General features: G+C 45.1%; 1 protein-coding gene across 7 annotated transcripts; it reads left to right on the top strand.

The window, feature by feature from the left end:
* Positions 1–74: 74 nt before the first annotated feature.
* On the top strand, positions 75–16,699 carry ZCCHC17 (zinc finger CCHC-type containing 17). 7 transcript variants are annotated; one of them, XM_056332003.1, is made up of 8 exons: positions 75–171; positions 534–680; positions 1,081–1,794; positions 2,640–2,740; positions 4,603–4,694; positions 5,484–5,584; positions 6,848–6,996; positions 15,871–16,699. In XM_056332003.1, exons 3-8 carry the CDS (start codon positions 1,632–1,634, stop codon positions 16,030–16,032), a joined length of 768 nt encoding a protein of 255 aa, XP_056187978.1. In that variant the 5' UTR covers positions 75–171; positions 534–680; positions 1,081–1,631; the 3' UTR covers positions 16,033–16,699. The 7 variants fall into 7 exon arrangements, with proteins under 7 accessions (XP_056187978.1, XP_056187981.1, XP_056187980.1 ...); XM_056332006.1 differs by lacking the exon at positions 75–171 and adding an exon at positions 194–335 and having other exon boundaries at positions 1,081–1,138; XM_056332005.1 differs by lacking the exon at positions 75–171 and adding an exon at positions 194–387 and having other exon boundaries at positions 1,081–1,138.
* Positions 16,700–16,760: the final 61 nt, after the last annotated feature.

Here is a 16,760-nt window from a genome sequence, read left to right as displayed (position 1 = left end):
GCGCACGGATGACGGAAGCGAGGCGCGCAGTGGCGACGAGTGCTCCCCGCGCGGATCGGTCGCTGGCGCCGGCGGTAGGGCGCCACCTAACATGAGTAACGCTGATTGGCTGTAGGTTGTCGCCCGCCATTATTGCGCGTGGCGATTGGCGGAGTGAAGAAGTGGCGGAAGGTGAGGGGGGGGGGGGGGGATGTGGCGGGGCCACAAATGGTGGCCGTTGGAGGGAGCGAGTGATGGTGGTGGCTGGGTGGTGCCGCGCCCGGTGCTGACGGGTCCTGGCTTCCCTGTGGCCGCTGGGCAGGGGCTGTTCCGTCTCTCCGAGTCCGGCTAGGCTGGTACTGTTGCTGCCGGCGGGGGCCCAGCGCAGCCACGGCCCCCCGAGCTGCGGTGAGCCTGCGCAGCGCCGGGTACCGCAGGCCGCTCGGGGGTCGCTGCCGGGTTGTAGCCTGAGTCAGGGTGAAATAGCCGCTGTTGCCAATTAGTGGGTCTGTCCGTGGGTGTTTTCGCGCATTAATTAAATATTTCTTTTCAAGACATCTCTCTGAGCTGGGGTGTTGAATGCAGTAGCCTGGGGTGAATTCTGCTGGCTGTGGGGCCCTTGGAGCGTTTCTTGCCCGGAGCCCGCCAGGTCTGCAGGGATGGAGCCGCTGCCCGAGCTCTACGCTATCTTCCAGGGAGAGGTGTGTAGGGCTGCTGCCTGTGGCTGTGACCCTGGGCTAGGTTGTAGCCTGTGGTGTGCTTTTCTGTTTCTTTATTTTGTTGGTTTAGTCACTGCTTAGTTCAGTGGCAGTTTGGGTAACTGACAGTTGTGTAGTGCACATACACACATCTACATGTATGCATGTTTATGTACATATATATATATGCATAAGATGCTTATCTGAATAACACGGGGTGGTTGGCTGACCATACCTGCCCCAGGGTTATCAAGCACTGCTGTGTCTAACTTGCCCTGAAATCTAAAACTGAAGGAAGGCAGGAGAACCATATAGACTTTTTGTGTGTATTGTAATCAGTGGTTTGAAAATGGGTGTTTTGTGAAGGGTTTTCCTTTAGGTGTCATGTCAATTTCCTTTGCAGGTTGCTACTGTGACAGAATATGGGGCATTTATAAAAATCCCAGGCTGCAGGAAACAAGGTTTGTTCAGCTAATTTTGTTCCCACACAGTGTCATGTTGATCTGATTGAACAAAGCAGTTGTCCTGGGAAGTAAAGGTTTGCTAACTTTTTTATAAAAAGCTTTGAAATGTGGTGGCTCTCTTTTTTTCTTCCTAAATTAGGAAGCGGTTGGGGTTCTCAGAAAGTACTTAGAATACATTGGTGTATTTGCATGAATACCAAAAAGACTCAGAAGGCTTTTTGGTAACTTCAGGATACTTTGGTGTGTTTTTTTGGTAACTTCAGGGTATTTTAGAGAGTAACTTTAAGGTATTGGACAAACTATAGAAACTTTCTGCAATTAGATGGCTTGCCCAACTTAATTTCTTTTATGGAAAGTATAAATGGGTTAAATAAAAAAGACTGAAATGAAGCTTAAATGAAAATTAAACCAGAAAAATTGACTTAAAGCTCTGTGGATTGGTGGGAAACCTGCAAAGTCAAACAAACTCATTTTACACAAGCAGCAGCTTATGGTGGATGTTCTGGCAGATGCTGGTAGGCGCACAAAGAGCCCCTTCTCTGCTCCCCTCCTGAAGCGCCCAGTCACTGTAGTACCAGTTCTAATAAAAGTTTTTGGACAGAAGCATGGCTGCTGGAGGGAAGTTGCTTTGAGATGCGAACGGGCACTGAAATGTGAGCTTGAAGAGTAAAGTGTGTTTCCATATTTATCCTCCCTTGTGTAACCCTGTAGCCCATATGTCATTCATGCAAATTAGAAATAGAATTTTGGGGCTGTGTGACCTCGCAGGCACAGGAGGTCAGGGCAGCATTGGCGTTTCATGCTTTTGACTTGGCAGCAAAGTACTGTGTTGCTCATGCTTGAAATGGTCTCTTTATTCTCCCGTGCTTGGGATGACCTCAGAAGAGAGGCAGGAGGGGAGAGGTGTTTGTGTGTGCTATGGTTTTCTGTATAGGTGCCTGATATTTTGAGCACAAAGGCATTGCTTTGGCAGCCTGCTTCTCCGAGTTAATTTGGAGCAGATCTTGATGAGCTTTTACATGTTTGGTTGATGCAACTAGTTGATTCTCACCTGCGTAATGTACTGGAGGAAAAAAAAATGTGTAGTTTTGCTTAGGGGAGCCACTGATTATGTTCACTTCTCACAGAGCAGCGGTCTACAAATGTTTGTGATTGTGCACCCCCAGTGCACGATCAGTTAAAACCAGTTACCCGTATTAGCTAAAAGAAATTTTTGAGCATCCCCCAATATATGTCTATTTATTTATAAATTAAATGCATGCACATGTTATGTACATCGTGAAACATGCAAAAATAGAAACAAAAAGAGCTAAAAATGAAACAAGTATTTTTTTAAAAAAATATTTTATTTATTAGTGGTACAAAAATATTTTCTTCCCATACTCCAAACCATTGTCTTGCATCCACCCCACTTTGGAGAGTGCTGTCCTAGAGGACAAAACAGATTCAGGGGAGACTTGTCTTTATTTTTTCTGTTCTCTTCCAAAACCATGACCAGGCCTTGTCCATAGGACTCACATGTCTTCCTGCCGTGTGGATAAACCCTCAGAGATAGTAGATGTTGGAGACAAAGTATGGGTGAAGCTTATCAGAAAAGAGGTAATGTTAATTCTTGGTTTTTTTAGTGCTGTGTAGATAAAATGTACAGCAAAACCACTGAGAACTGTGCACAAATGCTGTGTGGTGCTGTGGCTTTTTTGGGGTTTGACAGGTGCTGTTTTACAGACAGGTGAATTCTGTTTATGTCCAGATTTGGCATGTCACTTCTGTGACTTGGAGCAATGCGCTTCAGAACAAGGGATTTCATAAGCACCTCTAGTTTAAAAGCAACAAAACACTTGGCTTTCTTCCCCTGCATGCACACCTCTTTGCAGCTTGTATCACCTTAACTGTGTGATTTAGTGGCTAAATGAGCAATTTGAGAGTATCCCAAGATAAAAGGTGTTAAAAACACAGTTCACTCATTGTTTTGAGAGACAGGTGTGATATTAGAAGAAACCAATGTATCTATCTTTCTCTGTTTTCAGGAAAGAATCAGTGGCAGTGAATTACCTCAAAGAGAAAATACAGAGGCTTTTTGTTTTAAAGTAATAATATACTTTTTCTTTGCTGTGCAATCTACATTGCTTTTCCTTCTGCACAAGCTGTGACAACAGGCATATTGTCTGTATTTAAAGATTACTTGGAACAAAAACTGAAGACTCTTGCTTTGGTGAGCTGTGGAAACAAAGCAAGCTGACTGTATTTTGTTGGGATCAGGATGGAAGCATTCAGTTCAAAGTTGCACAGGATTTCACCATAAATTCTTTGCATTTTTTCTGAAATAAGATAATTGGGTTGATGTACCAAACAAGGACTTAATTTTCTATAAGATAATGGAAATGGGTTGCAAAACTTGGTCTTATTTACACAGTATAGAAAAACTATATGAAAGACTTAACAGATTCTTTTAGCCTTCTGTGGTGTGCTTTTTTTTTTTTAATTTTTGTTTTGTTTGTATAAGTGTTTATTAAGCCACTGTTTTCTTTATCTGGAACACAGTTGTTGGGCTCCTGGCCTCTTCTGTAGAGGCAAGGTGCAGAAGCATGTTGGGGAGGTGGACAGTGAAGGAGTTAATTGTTAGATTGCCTGCAAAGAACTGCTTGGATGTCATAAACCAGGGGTCCTCAAACTACAGCCTGCGGGCCGGATACGGCCCCCCAGGGTCCTCAATCCGGCCCCCAGTATTTACAGACACACACCTCCTTCCCGCCCTGCCGGGGGTTGTGGGAGGGAAACCAAGCAGCCGCAGATGACCTCCTGCCACTTCATACGCGTGCCGGCCCCCTGTTTAAAAGTTTGAGGACCCCTGTCATAAACAGGCAAAACAGAAATACCTTCAATAGCAACATTGATGAAAATGCAGGAAGTTGTAAGAAAGGCTTAACCCTCACCCCCAAAGCATACAACTTCTGCTCTTCTGAAGTGATAGTGCGTCAGTCAAGGACTTACTAGAATTCAAAAAGGAGTAAGCCCCTAACAGAGATACTTAAAACACTTTCAGTCTCGTGAGAGGATCAAAATAGGAAAAAGGGTATAAAGTTTTATTTCTCAGTATGCAAGTCGGCTGAAGTCCAGGGGGGACTGTCTTGGGCGTGGATGATCTGAAAATTACAGCAAAGCTTCCAAACATACACTTTCTCCTACAGCTCTTGGGTTTGGGCATATTGAAAGCAGAACATTAATCTGAACGGGTCTACAGTTTGCCCTTGTCTTGTTACTGAGATAGCTGCTGAAGAGAAGCTGTTTTATTAGCTAGAGTACTCTAAATGCAGCTACAAAATAATAGAACAAAATCACTTTCATGTAGTATACTTTGTGGTGCTGTTCTTTGCTAACCAACAATTTCCTTCCTTCTCTATAGGCCTCCAAGCATAGCATATTGTTATTTGTTTTTCTTATTCCATGTGTTTCTCTTTCAGATGAAAGATGACAAACTGAAGCTTTCCCTCTCCATGAAGGTAGTTAACCAAGGGACAGGAAAAGACCTGGATCCAAACAATGTTTCCCTTGAGTAGGTAAATCTGCTGAGCACAATGTAACAGACAGGTTGCTACTGCCTGCCCCTCCCTGCCTTGTGCTCTGGCTTTCCTGCCACAGTTATTCTCTAGGTCCTGTCCTGTCCTGTCCCCCCCCTGGCTTTGGAGGGTGAGGTGGGCTCTTCCCGAGCCTCCTGGCAATGCACTGGCAGACTGGAGGGCTGGCTGAAGGCACTACCTGAGTTATGCTGCCTAGAGGCAGGCAGGAGCTGCAGGAGGCTGCAGTGAGCCTCAGCCCTTCACACCGTGGCAGGATTTTCATTCCTGTGTTGGGACCACTGTGCGCTTGTGCTGGAAGGACTGTTTGTTCCAGCTGGGCATTTCTCTTGCATGTGCTAAAAAAATCAAATCTTCATTGCTTGGATGTTTCAGAGCTTCTTTCTCTACCTTTTGGGGTTTTTGCAATTTCTCTTGCAGGTCAAATAAAATTGCTTTATTTTCACACTGGGCAAATACATATATGTGTCTCTGCATTCACATAGACAATACAGATCTTAGTATAAAAGACATAACTGCAGCTCCCTGAATTTGTCTACTTTGTCTAGAGGGTGCTCAGCTAATCTCAAAAGTAAAAGATGACAGGTGATATGCTGGTAAGTGTGGTTTATTCTAATGAGCCGTTGGTCAGCTCCGTTCTTTGGTGTAGCTCACTACTTGGTACTTTCAGAGCAACGTTTGAAAAAACTTGTGTTTAGGTTGTCTCCATGTAAATATACAGGGTTAAAGATGAGAATGGATTGAAAATGGAACTGTCCTCTTTCCAGTCAGGATGAGAGGAAAAAACGCACATTCAGAGACTACACTAGTCAGAAGATCACGCTTGAAGCTGTCTTGAACACTGTGTGCAAGAAATGCGGTTGCAAAGGTATGTTTATGCAAGGCTGCCTTGTTCTTATGATGTAGGCCTGTTCTAACCAGGTAGTGACCTGTAGACAGAATTGTGTTGACATCTGTGTCATGGTTGTTTGTAAGGATTGAATCAGTGTGTCTCTTTTAGAGAACTAAATTTTCTATCACTTCTTACAAAAAGGAAAGACATAGCTGAACTCCTTTTATAAAGGTTTGTTTCTTAGTTGCATCCCTTTGAGCTTCCTGTAAAGAACCTTCCTAAATTCAAGTTCAGTACAGGTTCCCTTCTTGCAGTATTTATGTTAACGTGTCTTACAGCTGAGGTCTCATTCCAGTTCTGTATTTTGAGAAACAAAACATAGGCCTTCTCCAGATAATTTTGTAATGGAAAAATGATCCATGGAATTTACTTTCCTGACCAGTTGTTGGGAACAGTGTTAGCTTGTGAGCAGTGTCATAGAGCTGAAAACAAGCATTTGTGTGGGGTTTTTTTTAACCTGGTGAAATTTCTGTGTTTTGTCTAGTTCAGCACGAGGAGTTGACTTAGGTGATTCCTTTTTAGTAGCTTTTTAAAAATACTGTTTTAAATAGAATACCATTTAAAAAATTGTTTTAAAATACCATTTTAAAGAACTGAATTTTCCTTCTATGTGCCTCTTTTAGGGGGATGCTACACTTCTCTGTAGTTGCCTTTCTAAATCTATACCATTTTAAAGAACCCCCAAAACTTTAAGCTGGATTCTGTGTAATTCCAGTCTGCTTTATAATGATGATGTCTACTCATAACAGGCAGGCAGATGTTGTCTATCAGCAGTTTCCACTATAACTGCTAGTAGGTCAAATTTGTCCTCAGAGTAGAAAAGGTAGAACCAGAATGAGCTGTTTTCCTCTATATGTGTGGCTTTTGTCTGATTTCCCAGATGCCTATCCACCATTTTACTCCTGTTCCCATACACTTTTCTGTGCTGTTTAAGCCCTTGCACAGACGTTGCTACCAATTGCCCTGTTCAGACAAGAGTGTCTTAGTTTTTGCCTGACTAATCTGCCTAGACTGACCTGTGCTGTGTTCGCTGTCCAGCTTGTTTAATCAGGGCATGTTAAACTAGCTGAAATACTAGGACAAAAAAAAAAATCTGCAGTGCAGATTCTCTTTTTTCGACTGTAATAAAAAGAACATTGGCAGCACTTCAGGTGTATGAAATGCAGTTTGAAAAAAAAAAAAAAGGGGGGTGGAAAGAGGGGAATAGATGGGTTGTTCCTTCAAACACTTATTTTACAGGTCATTTTGCCAAGGAGTGTTTCGTGCAGCCTGGAGGTACCAAATATAGCCTTATTCCAGAAGAAGAGGAAGATGAGGTGGCAGCAGCAGGATATGAAAGAGATAAAAAGACCAGCCTGGCTGATGATTCTTCAAAAAAAAGGAAGAAGGTATGAGTTGCCCTACTGCTGGCCTGGAAAAGTGAGCCAGATAATTTGTTCTGCATAGTTAACACCTGTGATTTACTACAGCAACGTGGTTATGAGTAGCCAGTTCTAGGCTGAGAGGGTGGCTCAGTTTTGTGCAGGTTTTGTAGCAAAACAGGAATCTCCTCTCCAGAGTTTTTTAGTAATTCTTATACTTTCTCCCTTTATTCTCTTAAACTGTCTTTAAGATGTTTTTGTGCTATAATGCACAGTCCTCAAGAGGTATTTCTTAGAATGAGAAGAGGATTATGGTCTTTTTTTTTTTTTTTCCTGGTCTTTGTGAAGCTCTCTAGGAATTGCTTCAGTTTCCTGAATTTCTGTGGTTCTTGCCACTAACCCTGTTTCCCCTCCCATCTCACTTCTCTTGCCCTGACACATTTCTTAAATCTGAACTAAATGCCCTGCTGCCTTGCTGCAGTGGGTATCCTGACCCAGCCAGTGTGATGTGAACTGGGCTTATCTGCATACGCCAGGGAAAAATCACTGGCTGTGTTTGCACAGGGAGTGTACTGCATTTCCAGGCTCTAAAGCAATGTGTGCCTATGTGAAAATGTGAAGAGATAAGAGACCTTTTACGTCCAGTGTTTGAACTCTGACTTTGGAGCATGCTGGTGTAAAATGTAGGGGAGACCTGAATCCAAAACAGGAGCCTTTGATGGTCAGTCTGTTTGTACAGCAACAAGTATTCCAGTAGTAGACTTTACTAAATAAACTGTTTCATCAGCCCCTTCACTACTGGAGGCCAACTTTTAATTATACTTCCAAAGCCTTTTTTTTTTTTCTTTCTTTCATTGTTTCTTTTTTTTTCTTTCTAGCTCTGTGTCCTGTCTGTATCCCTGGAGAGGGGCAACAGGCAGAAAAGGTGGTGTATTTTGATTTTACAGGAGGAGGACAAGGATGGTGTTAGCCACTGCATAGCAAGAACTAACTTCTGAGGGCTTAGCTCTCCCAGGCTCACTGTGGAGTTAAACCAGTACTGGTGCTAGTAGGAGAGACTGCAGATGTTGGCAATAGGGAATGGAGGAATCTGTTTCGATGGCAACACTCAGACCAGTCCAGAGTGACTGACACTGGTAGCTGAAGTCTTGCTTCCAGTCACATTTTTCACTGATAGTCTGGTTTCTGTCACTTCAGCATACTCTTACTTGAGAGAGGAGTAACTGGAGCTGTTTGTGGGGTTGTGGGTGGTGACTGCGCTGGACCAGAAGAGCCAGGTGTGTAGTGGATTTCCTTGTGTCAGCCCCTGCCCTGTAGTATACCTGTTTCTGCCCTACAGTCAGTATGAAATTAAGTTTGTGTTAATTTGATGCCTGATTTGCACTTGTTTGCTCAGTAGCACTCTGAGTAGCTGATCCAATAGTGGAAACAGGATATCTCTTGATTGTAGATCCTGTTGCCTCGTTCCATCCTGAGATGTGCTTTGCTTTCCCACTACATAGGCTGTTATTCAAGAATGTCTTTGACTTGTCTGCTGAGTGTCGTTATGCTGTGATAGAGAATACACATAACCTTTTTTTTCTATTCTGATCTCGGAAGCATGCGATTGAACCAAGTGGTATCCCTGGCTAACAGTGATTCTGACCTCTCTGGACTCCAGACACTGAGCTTCTCTTTTGCCATGGAGCGTTGTGAGAACAGGCCATCGGTAATACCTCAGCAGGGCTGACCTGTGCTGCCTTGGGTTCTCTTCCCTCTAGCAGTGATGATGGTTTGTCTGGTGAAGGCTCATGTAACTTATTTAAATGCTGCTGGGAAAACATTACATGAAGAGGTGCACAAATAGCTCATTATTGTGTCAGTGCCCATCCACCAAGGTGGGGATTCCTGGTGGAGTCTTTCCCTGCTGAGACTACAGGATATGTGGGTCACTGTCCTGAATTTATTACTAATTTTCTTTAGGTCTGTGGATCAACAGCCTTCCTTTAAATCTTGCTGGTTCCTTTGATCTCCTTTCCTTCTCAAGGAGGAGATCAGAAATTTTCGCATGTTTTCCCGTGCTGGAAAATAAAACTTTGAGCTTTTCAGAGGCAGGATGTGGGATCCTTGAAATGAATAGCTCCCTTTATTGTCTTGAGTGCCTGCTGTGCTCTTGTCTGAGAGCCACTATGTGCTTGCACGGAGCCCCAGGGGGATTTACATGAAGTAGAACAATGTATCTAGTATTGCCTTGCTGACCCCATCCCATCCAATGCTTGTAATATAGATGTTGAGCTTACATTTTTAGATTAGTAGACAGGGAACTGCTATATACCAAGCATCTGTTTAGTGTCATAGCAATAGTATTAACATTTTTGGTTGTTCGTGATCAGCGTTTTCTGTTCCCTTGATCTGATGCATCCTTGCAGTTTCTGGGTGCTCTTTCCTCTCCCCAGAGATGCTGTTCCTTACAGAGATACTCTGGGGTCCTCACCCCCTTTTTTCTTGGCTTGCCTTCCCAATGGTTCCTCACTTTCTCCTGCCTGAGCCTCACAGCATTTACGGGATTAAGAAACAGCTGTAGGCTTTGGGTCTGTACTGGTTCAGGCTTCTGGTATGACTGTGGGCACAAGTCATACTCTGTTAGTGCTCTTCATGAGACTACTGTCCAGTGTCTCATAATCCTTGAGAAAATAAGTGAATTGAGAGAGAAGTGGAGATGTTTGTGTCACAGCACTGTGTGGAAGTATCAGAGATCATCTCAGACATTGCTGACAGCTGTGCAGACATGTGGCTGTGTCCCTTTCACTTTTAGTCTTTGGGTCACAGGGTGAAGGAGCTCCTATGGGAACGCAGCAGCAGGCCTGCACTGAGCTTGCGTGGGAGGGAGGCGTGCTGGGAAGAAACAAACCCTTCTGATTCTTCTTTCCTCCCTGTCTTTCAAGAGAAGATTTGCACTTCTGACTGTAGGAGTAACCCCTTTAATTTAAATTCCACAAAAGCATCCCATCTTCTGCTCTGGTACGTTGATTAACTCATCCCTGGGGTAGTTTTGCGATAATCATTGGAATCGCATACTAAATGCGACAGCTTTTTGGCATTTTGTTGTGCTTTCTCACACAGTGTAAAACATTTTCAGACAGTCTGCATGCAGATGATGTCTCTTCATGTAAAAACCACACCTTAATTGTTGTTTGTTCAGTGACTTGTAGCTCATCAAGACCTAGTCCATTCTCACTTGTAGCTGGTACTTGTTTTACTAGTTCTCAAATGCTACTAGCTTAGGGCACAGCTCTTCACACACTATGCTGTTCTCTTACTGTCATTAATCTGTGCTCTTCTGAACTTTGCTGTATTTATTTAATGGCCACAGACTGGATTTTTCTCATCAGATTAATTCTGACTGGTCCTCAAACAAGGGATGCAATAATGCCTTTAAATTTATGTAATGCATCTTGTTTGGAATTAAACTGATGGAATTTTGCTTTTTAAGAATACAGCCCCTGTAGAAGGACTACTGGCACCTCTCTGGAGATGCAGAAAGACACATATCTGGAAGTCCATTCCTTTTCACAAGAACAGACATAAATCTCCAAATGAGGCCATAACTCCACAAAAAGATCTGGCAAAAAATATTTAAACTTCTTGGAGGGTTCTGGACACTCTGCTCTTACCTGAAAATCAAATACCTTTAGAAGGAATGAACTTCTGTAACATTCTTCAAGCATGATCTGGAGCAACTTTCCTTACAAAGGGCAGGAGAGAGCCTAGTGTGTCAAGATGATCACCATTTAGTGCCAGCTTTTTAAAAATAAAAAAATAAAACTAGAGCAGTAGGAAAACCAGCACTGTTGGGCTCTACACCTGCCTGTTGCTTCTGCATGCCAGCTCCCAACACAGGTTTTTGTAGAGGAGAGATTTTGAAACAAGCTTGTTCTGTTTTGGTAGAATTGTAATCATTACATTAGTTGGATGGGACGTGCAAGGAACTGTAACGTGCATCTTCTCATACTTGTTGGCTCTCTCTGCATCTTTACACTGAGGGTCTGCTTGGGCAACATCCACTCAAAATGTTTACTTAAATGCAGTGTTTGCAGTTCTGGGGGAGTGCCTGGGTGTGCCCGAGAGCTGAGCCTCATCCATCAGCTCTGGAGACCAGTTTGCAGCTCAGGGTGTGGCAGGGCTTTGCTGTTGTTGCTAGAGGCAGAAGTCTGGCCTTTGCTTTGATGCTGCCCTCTTTGAGTAAACTAGAGAAACACTGCTTCTTTCTCAGTGGTGAATTGGCTGGTAAGCAGCAGAGTGTGTGTCTCCCAGTACTGGGCTAATGGAGTTTAAAGAAATCTGTGGTCCAATAGAAGGATGCTGCCTTGTGTAGAATGATTTCACAGCAGCACTGCCTCCTGCTACAGAAGATGTTTAGCTCTTCTGTTGCTGGCTTGCTCCCTGCAGTCTTTGCAGTCCAGTGTGTGCTTACATGCTGTGGTGCTTGCATTACTGCACTGAGAGTATTCTTCTGTGTTGATGTGAGCAGTTTGGCTATTAGAAGCCCCCCAAAAGGGGAGACCAAGGGTTTGTGGGTGTTTTTCAGCCAGCACAGTGGCCATGTGTGTACTTTTATTTCCCCTGTAATCTTGAAGGAACGTGTGTGACATCCTGTTCTGTCTTCAGCCTTCACATGCTGAGGAACTTTCCCAAGCTCTGGAATGACTATTAGTTGTTAAGGTCTGGTCAAATTTTCTCACCATGTTCACAGGCTGGAAAAGCTTGAGAAAATTTTCCTTCCTGCATCCCTTTCTCTAGAAGATTTAACTCTTTACCATCCTCTTCTTCTAAAGATTATGATTTGCTTTTGGCCTTGATCTGTGTATAGGAGACTTTGTAGGGAGTCTGGTATTGTCCTACAGAAAAATGTAGACACTTAAATTTTGGGTGACATCTGTGATCATAGTGCTGTTGTGGAGTTAAAAATAAATACACTTGCCAAGGGTCTGCTAGGTGTGGAGTGAACTCAGTTCTTTGCTCTCTCCTGGAGTCCCAAATGACTCTTTGCTTGATGTTCAGCCCCAAGCCATGTGTTGACTTTGCTCTTCCACCTCCCCCAAAGAGTTGTTCTGTTTTGCATTAAACAAGCTACTAGCTCCCTTCACTTGTTGTCCCTAATTGATAGCCTGTATGTGGTCCAGTCATGACACACAGTCCATGCTAAATTGATGTCTTTAGCTGGGCCTTTTGTGTCCCCACTCTCATGGGAGAATATGTTGGTTTTAAATGAAATGTAGACAGACTCAGCTTGTCTTCCCATAAGCTATTATATTAATCGTCACATAGAAACAGCACTTGTCTGGAAATGGCTGAAGCTAATGGAAGAAATGTCTTGTGGGGAACCCAGCCTTCTCCGTGCTCTCACCATTGGGACGCTCCTTTTTCCCCAATTTTAAAACAATTTGCCCTTCAAGGGGAGATTGTGCATAGCACTAGAGGGCTACCAGCAGCCCTTGCTGTAAATGCATATATAAACAGAGCATGGGCTTGGCTTCAGCCTGCTCCGCCTGCCTTGGTGAGCTACATGAGCACCTCCAAGACTACAGCAGATGATGCAGAGTTGGGATGTAAAAGTAAATTACTGCAGGGTTGGGGTTTTTCCCCCCACTTTTTGCATCATTTTTCATGCTGTGCTTAGCAGCTGCTTCTAGCTTTTGTTTTGGATGGGTGAGTGCTGGTTTCTTAGCTTGGAGTCCTCTGGATGAATGTGGCACATGCTGCTGTGTCTCAGGCTTCCTTCTTTGTGTGAAACAAGTTTTATTTACATGGATGCTTTCCAATCCGTTGCCAGCCAGGGTGGGGTGGGTGTGTAACAGACCTAAGGCAACACCTGCGGGTGCCCAAGGAAGGAGGTAGTATCTCACACTGGTGTCAGCTCTGGGTTCAGACCTTTAACTGCCATGGCCAGCCCTGTGCTGTGCCTGATTGTGTTGGGGCAGGTGGAAATATTTGCCCACACCAATCATTTTGGTTCTGTGCAGGTATCTCATGTGGTTGTGGCTGATTGCCTCCGTTCCTTTAATCAGTCATGCATTCATTTTTTTCTCTCTTGACTTGGCTTCTTAGGGTGGCTGTGGATGTCTGCAGCAGCTGGCCAAGGAGGGCAGCCTCCCCAAGGACTCATCCTGCCTGTAGTCCTGTGACTGGCATAACTGTGCCCTTGAGCTTGCTGCTGCTTCCTCATGAAATGAGTGCATAGCACTAACAGCCCTGCCAAGGCAGGGGTGACTTAGAGCAAACCTCTCCCAGTAAAACTCTCTGCAAGCCCAGAGGTGGCCTTGAGGTCATTTGGGACACTCTTGGCAAGGAAAACAAGCAGAGCTGTTGGCTTGCGGGCTCCGGGCATCTCCCATTACATTTCTGTCAAGAGTGGAATGTAGAACACGTGTGTGTGTGTGTGTAATATTTGGGACTGTCATTTGACTGCTGTCACCCATTGTGCTGCTCCCTAAAGCCTGTGCACAGCCATGCTCTGAACAAGCAGTCATTCAGCCTCTTTCAATTGGAGGTGGTGGTGGGAAACAGAGCTTTTAGTCTGGCTTAGCAAGACTCCTTTTCCAGGTCTAGTGATGTCTTTAAGTCAGTGCCCTGGGCTTCTTCCACCGGTTGGCACAGGCTCAGCAGACTCGTTACTGCTGCTAGCAGAGAGCTCAGCCCTCCAGAGGTGGTGGTCAGCATGGAAGGCTGTGCCATGGTTCCTTGCTCATACTGTGCTTTGAGAGCTTGCTTTGACCTCCAGCTGCAATGCTGCTGTGCCATTTCAGCTGCAGGGCATGTTTTTACAAACCCAGATCGACACTAGTCTAAAGGAGATATGTCCAGTAAAGATGGAAGTAGTTGTAGACGAAAAGGGGCTAGGCTATGACTGCAGGATGAAAAAACCTCATCCAGTACAGGTAGCAGTAGTATGAGTATCACTGGCACCTGGCTGCACAGCTAAATTATGGAAGAGAATAGGGTGCTGGTTTGCAGCAAGTCTGGGGAAGACTGTGCCCATCTTATAGGTGCACCACTTGCAGAGCAGTGAGCACCTGTGGATCACTCAAGAAGGTGTAGCTCGCTTTAAGTGCACATGCTTAAAAAATGGCTTAGTCAGAGCAGCTGCTGAGTTGCATTCCTTGCTGGTGTTGTCCAAGTCTGTTGCAGGCAATTGCACGGGCTTGGGTTGCCTTGCTGAGCCATCTCCACTCCATGAAATCTTTTTCTTCTTCCCCCATGTCCTCTCTTTGTTCTTGAATAGAATGAAAAATCATGATGGCCATTGCAGAGGAAGGTCTCTCTCTGATGTTGATGTGACCATGCAATAAATAGGTTGGTGGGTCCCTGTTGAAGGCCAGTGTTGTGCCTTGAGTGAAAGCTGGAGCCTTAGTTAAGCATATGCAAAATACTAAGATTATTTTAGGGGCCCACTCACTTGCATGCTGCTTTCTCTTATTTTTCAGAACCAAAGGGTGCTAGAGAAAACACCTCATTTTTTTACAGGACAATAATTTCTTTTTCAAAGCATCTTCCACTTGAGAAAAAAATCTTCGATCTTGTTCTGAGAGTTGCTCTACACAGTAATTTTCTGTGTATTTGGGGCATGAGAAAGTTGTGTTGAGCTGGGGTCAGATTTGGGATGTTTGTTTATTTGTACACAAAAGCTGACCATGCCAGCTGATGCCTTTGCAGCCACTTGGCTGCTGGCACTGAGACCACTGGGGCTGATGCTGGCTGCCCAGCTTGCCTCTGGCTGGAGCCCTTGGGCTGCCCTGGCACTCGGGGGGCACGGCTGGCTCCTGAGAGCTGTGGTCAGCACCTCTCCTCCTACTCCTTGCTGCAGCAGGCAGAGCAGGGCTAGCAGCTGGGCTGTGCGCTGCCAGCACAGGCGGATCAGATCCTCTCCCCAGTACTGTTCCCTAATTAAATATGATACAGTACAGCAATTTGTATATTAAATAATCTTTATCTGCTTTGGGATGTTCTGCCTGATGTGATTCCAGTGGAAGGTGTACTGTGGTACTGATCCCAGAGTAATCTGTGCTTGGTAGTTAGTCAGATGCCTCAAAATTGAGGGTTTAGATCCATTTCGAAGTTCCTCATGAGCTTTATTCCAGCACCAGCTGTTCTTATTCTGCATCTAAATGTCAGGTCTTGAGCTCTGTGTAGCTTCTGCTTCAGGGCTTTGCAGAAACACAGCCCCAGGGGGCTCAGTGCTGCCCCAAGCTCTGCCTGTGCTGGGGGGGGGGGAGAGGGTGGGAAGCTGCAAGAGCTGGAGGCTGTGCAGTTGGCTTGGAAATTGTGCAAAGAGCTGCTGCTTGCAAAAGGGCGCTTTCCTCATGCTGGCTCCCCTCCAAGGAGGGCTCTGACTGGCATTTCTTGAGCCTGGGCTTTCCTGCAAGGGGAAGGGCGTGTTGTCATGAGTGCTCCAGAGCATCAGCACTCAGTTCCTGGCACTCTGTGGGCTGATGATGGTGCTAGTGTCCAGCTGGCTCTTCTAGAAACTCATTTTGTTGGCAAAAAGACTTCATCCTGCCAACCTCTATTAATAAAGAATAGCCTTAAATAATGGAGTGTGTGCTCCACACTCTGACCATGGAATGATGGCAGGAATGCTATTCTTGTGGGGTTTGACTAACAGTTTTCAGGCTTGGATTTACATTTTGATGCACCCTCTCTGCACTGATAGCTGCCATATCCTCCCCAGTGCAGCTGTGGACCAGCAGTGTAAAATCCTGGCTCACTGGGGCAGAAGCTGCATGCACTTTCCGGGTAGGAACAGGCTCACCCAGTCGTAGCTTATAAGGCATTTGGAACAGAAAGTGTCTCAGTGCCCTGGTGAGCACAACTGACAGTTTTCCCACATGCAAGGCTTTTTATTTGTTTTCTTTCATTTTCTAGGAGAAGAAGAAGAAAAAGAAGCACAAGAATAAGCAGTTCTCTGAGTCAGACTCAGACAGCGATGGGGCTCAGCCAGCCAGCAAGAGGAGCAAGCATTCTGGGAAGCCCAGCAAGGCTCAGAAGAAGAAGAAAAAGAAGCACAAGAAGGAGCCCTGGGATTGAGTGGGCAGGCAGGTGGGGTGCTGGAATGGCAAGTCCGTGGTGCACACCACGAGGAGCCAGCACAACTGACTCAGCGCACCCCTTGCTTCAGGGACCAGGAGTTTCTTTCTAAAAGTAATGCTTGGTGTGCAGTGTCACAGGTGTTGACTTTGATGCAGGTTGTTCTCTGTTACCTTAGGGGCAGGTTGCTGTTTTCTCCCATCAGTAGGCACTCCTGCCAAAATAAGCTAATTACACCCCTTTGTCGGCACCTCTCCCATCCTGTAGCCTCATGTTTCGTTGGGTAGGCTGCCAGCACTCGGCAGCTCCCCTGGACAGCGCGGCCAGCTGCACCAAGCCTGCATGACATCAGCTCCTATCCAGTGGCCTGTAAAAGTTGGAGTGGCACAGCCGTGCTCTTCCTGCCTCTCCTCACACCACCCTGAGGGACAGGGGTGGCTGTTGCTGGGCTCTGTGATGGGGCTACATCCTCCCAGCTGGTAATGGTGTGGAGCTGCTTGACTTTGGCCTGCAGGCCTTCCCCCAGCCTCACTCGTTTTGTCTGCAAACATTGGGAGTGGAAGAGTGAGAAGCGAATGGGTGAGTGGGGATATTTTAAGTAAACATTAACTGTGGTTGTTTGCTGCCTTGGTAAGTGATGGAAAATAAATCTCTCCAATCTCCAGTTGTACTTTGTACTGAGTCTTTTCATTTGTATGCTCCATGCTTCATCTTGGGCAGTGAAAAAA

Source organism: Falco biarmicus, chromosome 3 (assembly GCF_023638135.1).
Source record: "Falco biarmicus isolate bFalBia1 chromosome 3, bFalBia1.pri, whole genome shotgun sequence".
In the NCBI taxonomy this organism is placed as follows: Eukaryota; Metazoa; Chordata; class Aves; order Falconiformes; family Falconidae; genus Falco; species Falco biarmicus.
Note: the sequence above shows the minus strand (reverse complement) of the source record. Positions and strands in the feature narration are given on the sequence as shown.

Excerpts from the sequence above, each read along its gene's own strand:
- ZCCHC17 (XM_056332003.1), top strand. The coding sequence starts at position 1,632 with ATGGTGGATGTTCTGGCAGATGCTGGTAGGCGCACAAAGAGCCCCTTC. Across the intron at positions 5,585-6,847 it reads CAAGAAATGCGGTTGCAAAG|GTCATTTTGCCAAGGAGTGT; the intron begins GTATGTTTATGC and ends CTTATTTTACAG. Across the intron at positions 6,997-15,870 it reads CTTCAAAAAAAAGGAAGAAG|GAGAAGAAGAAGAAAAAGAA; the intron begins GTATGAGTTGCC and ends TTCATTTTCTAG.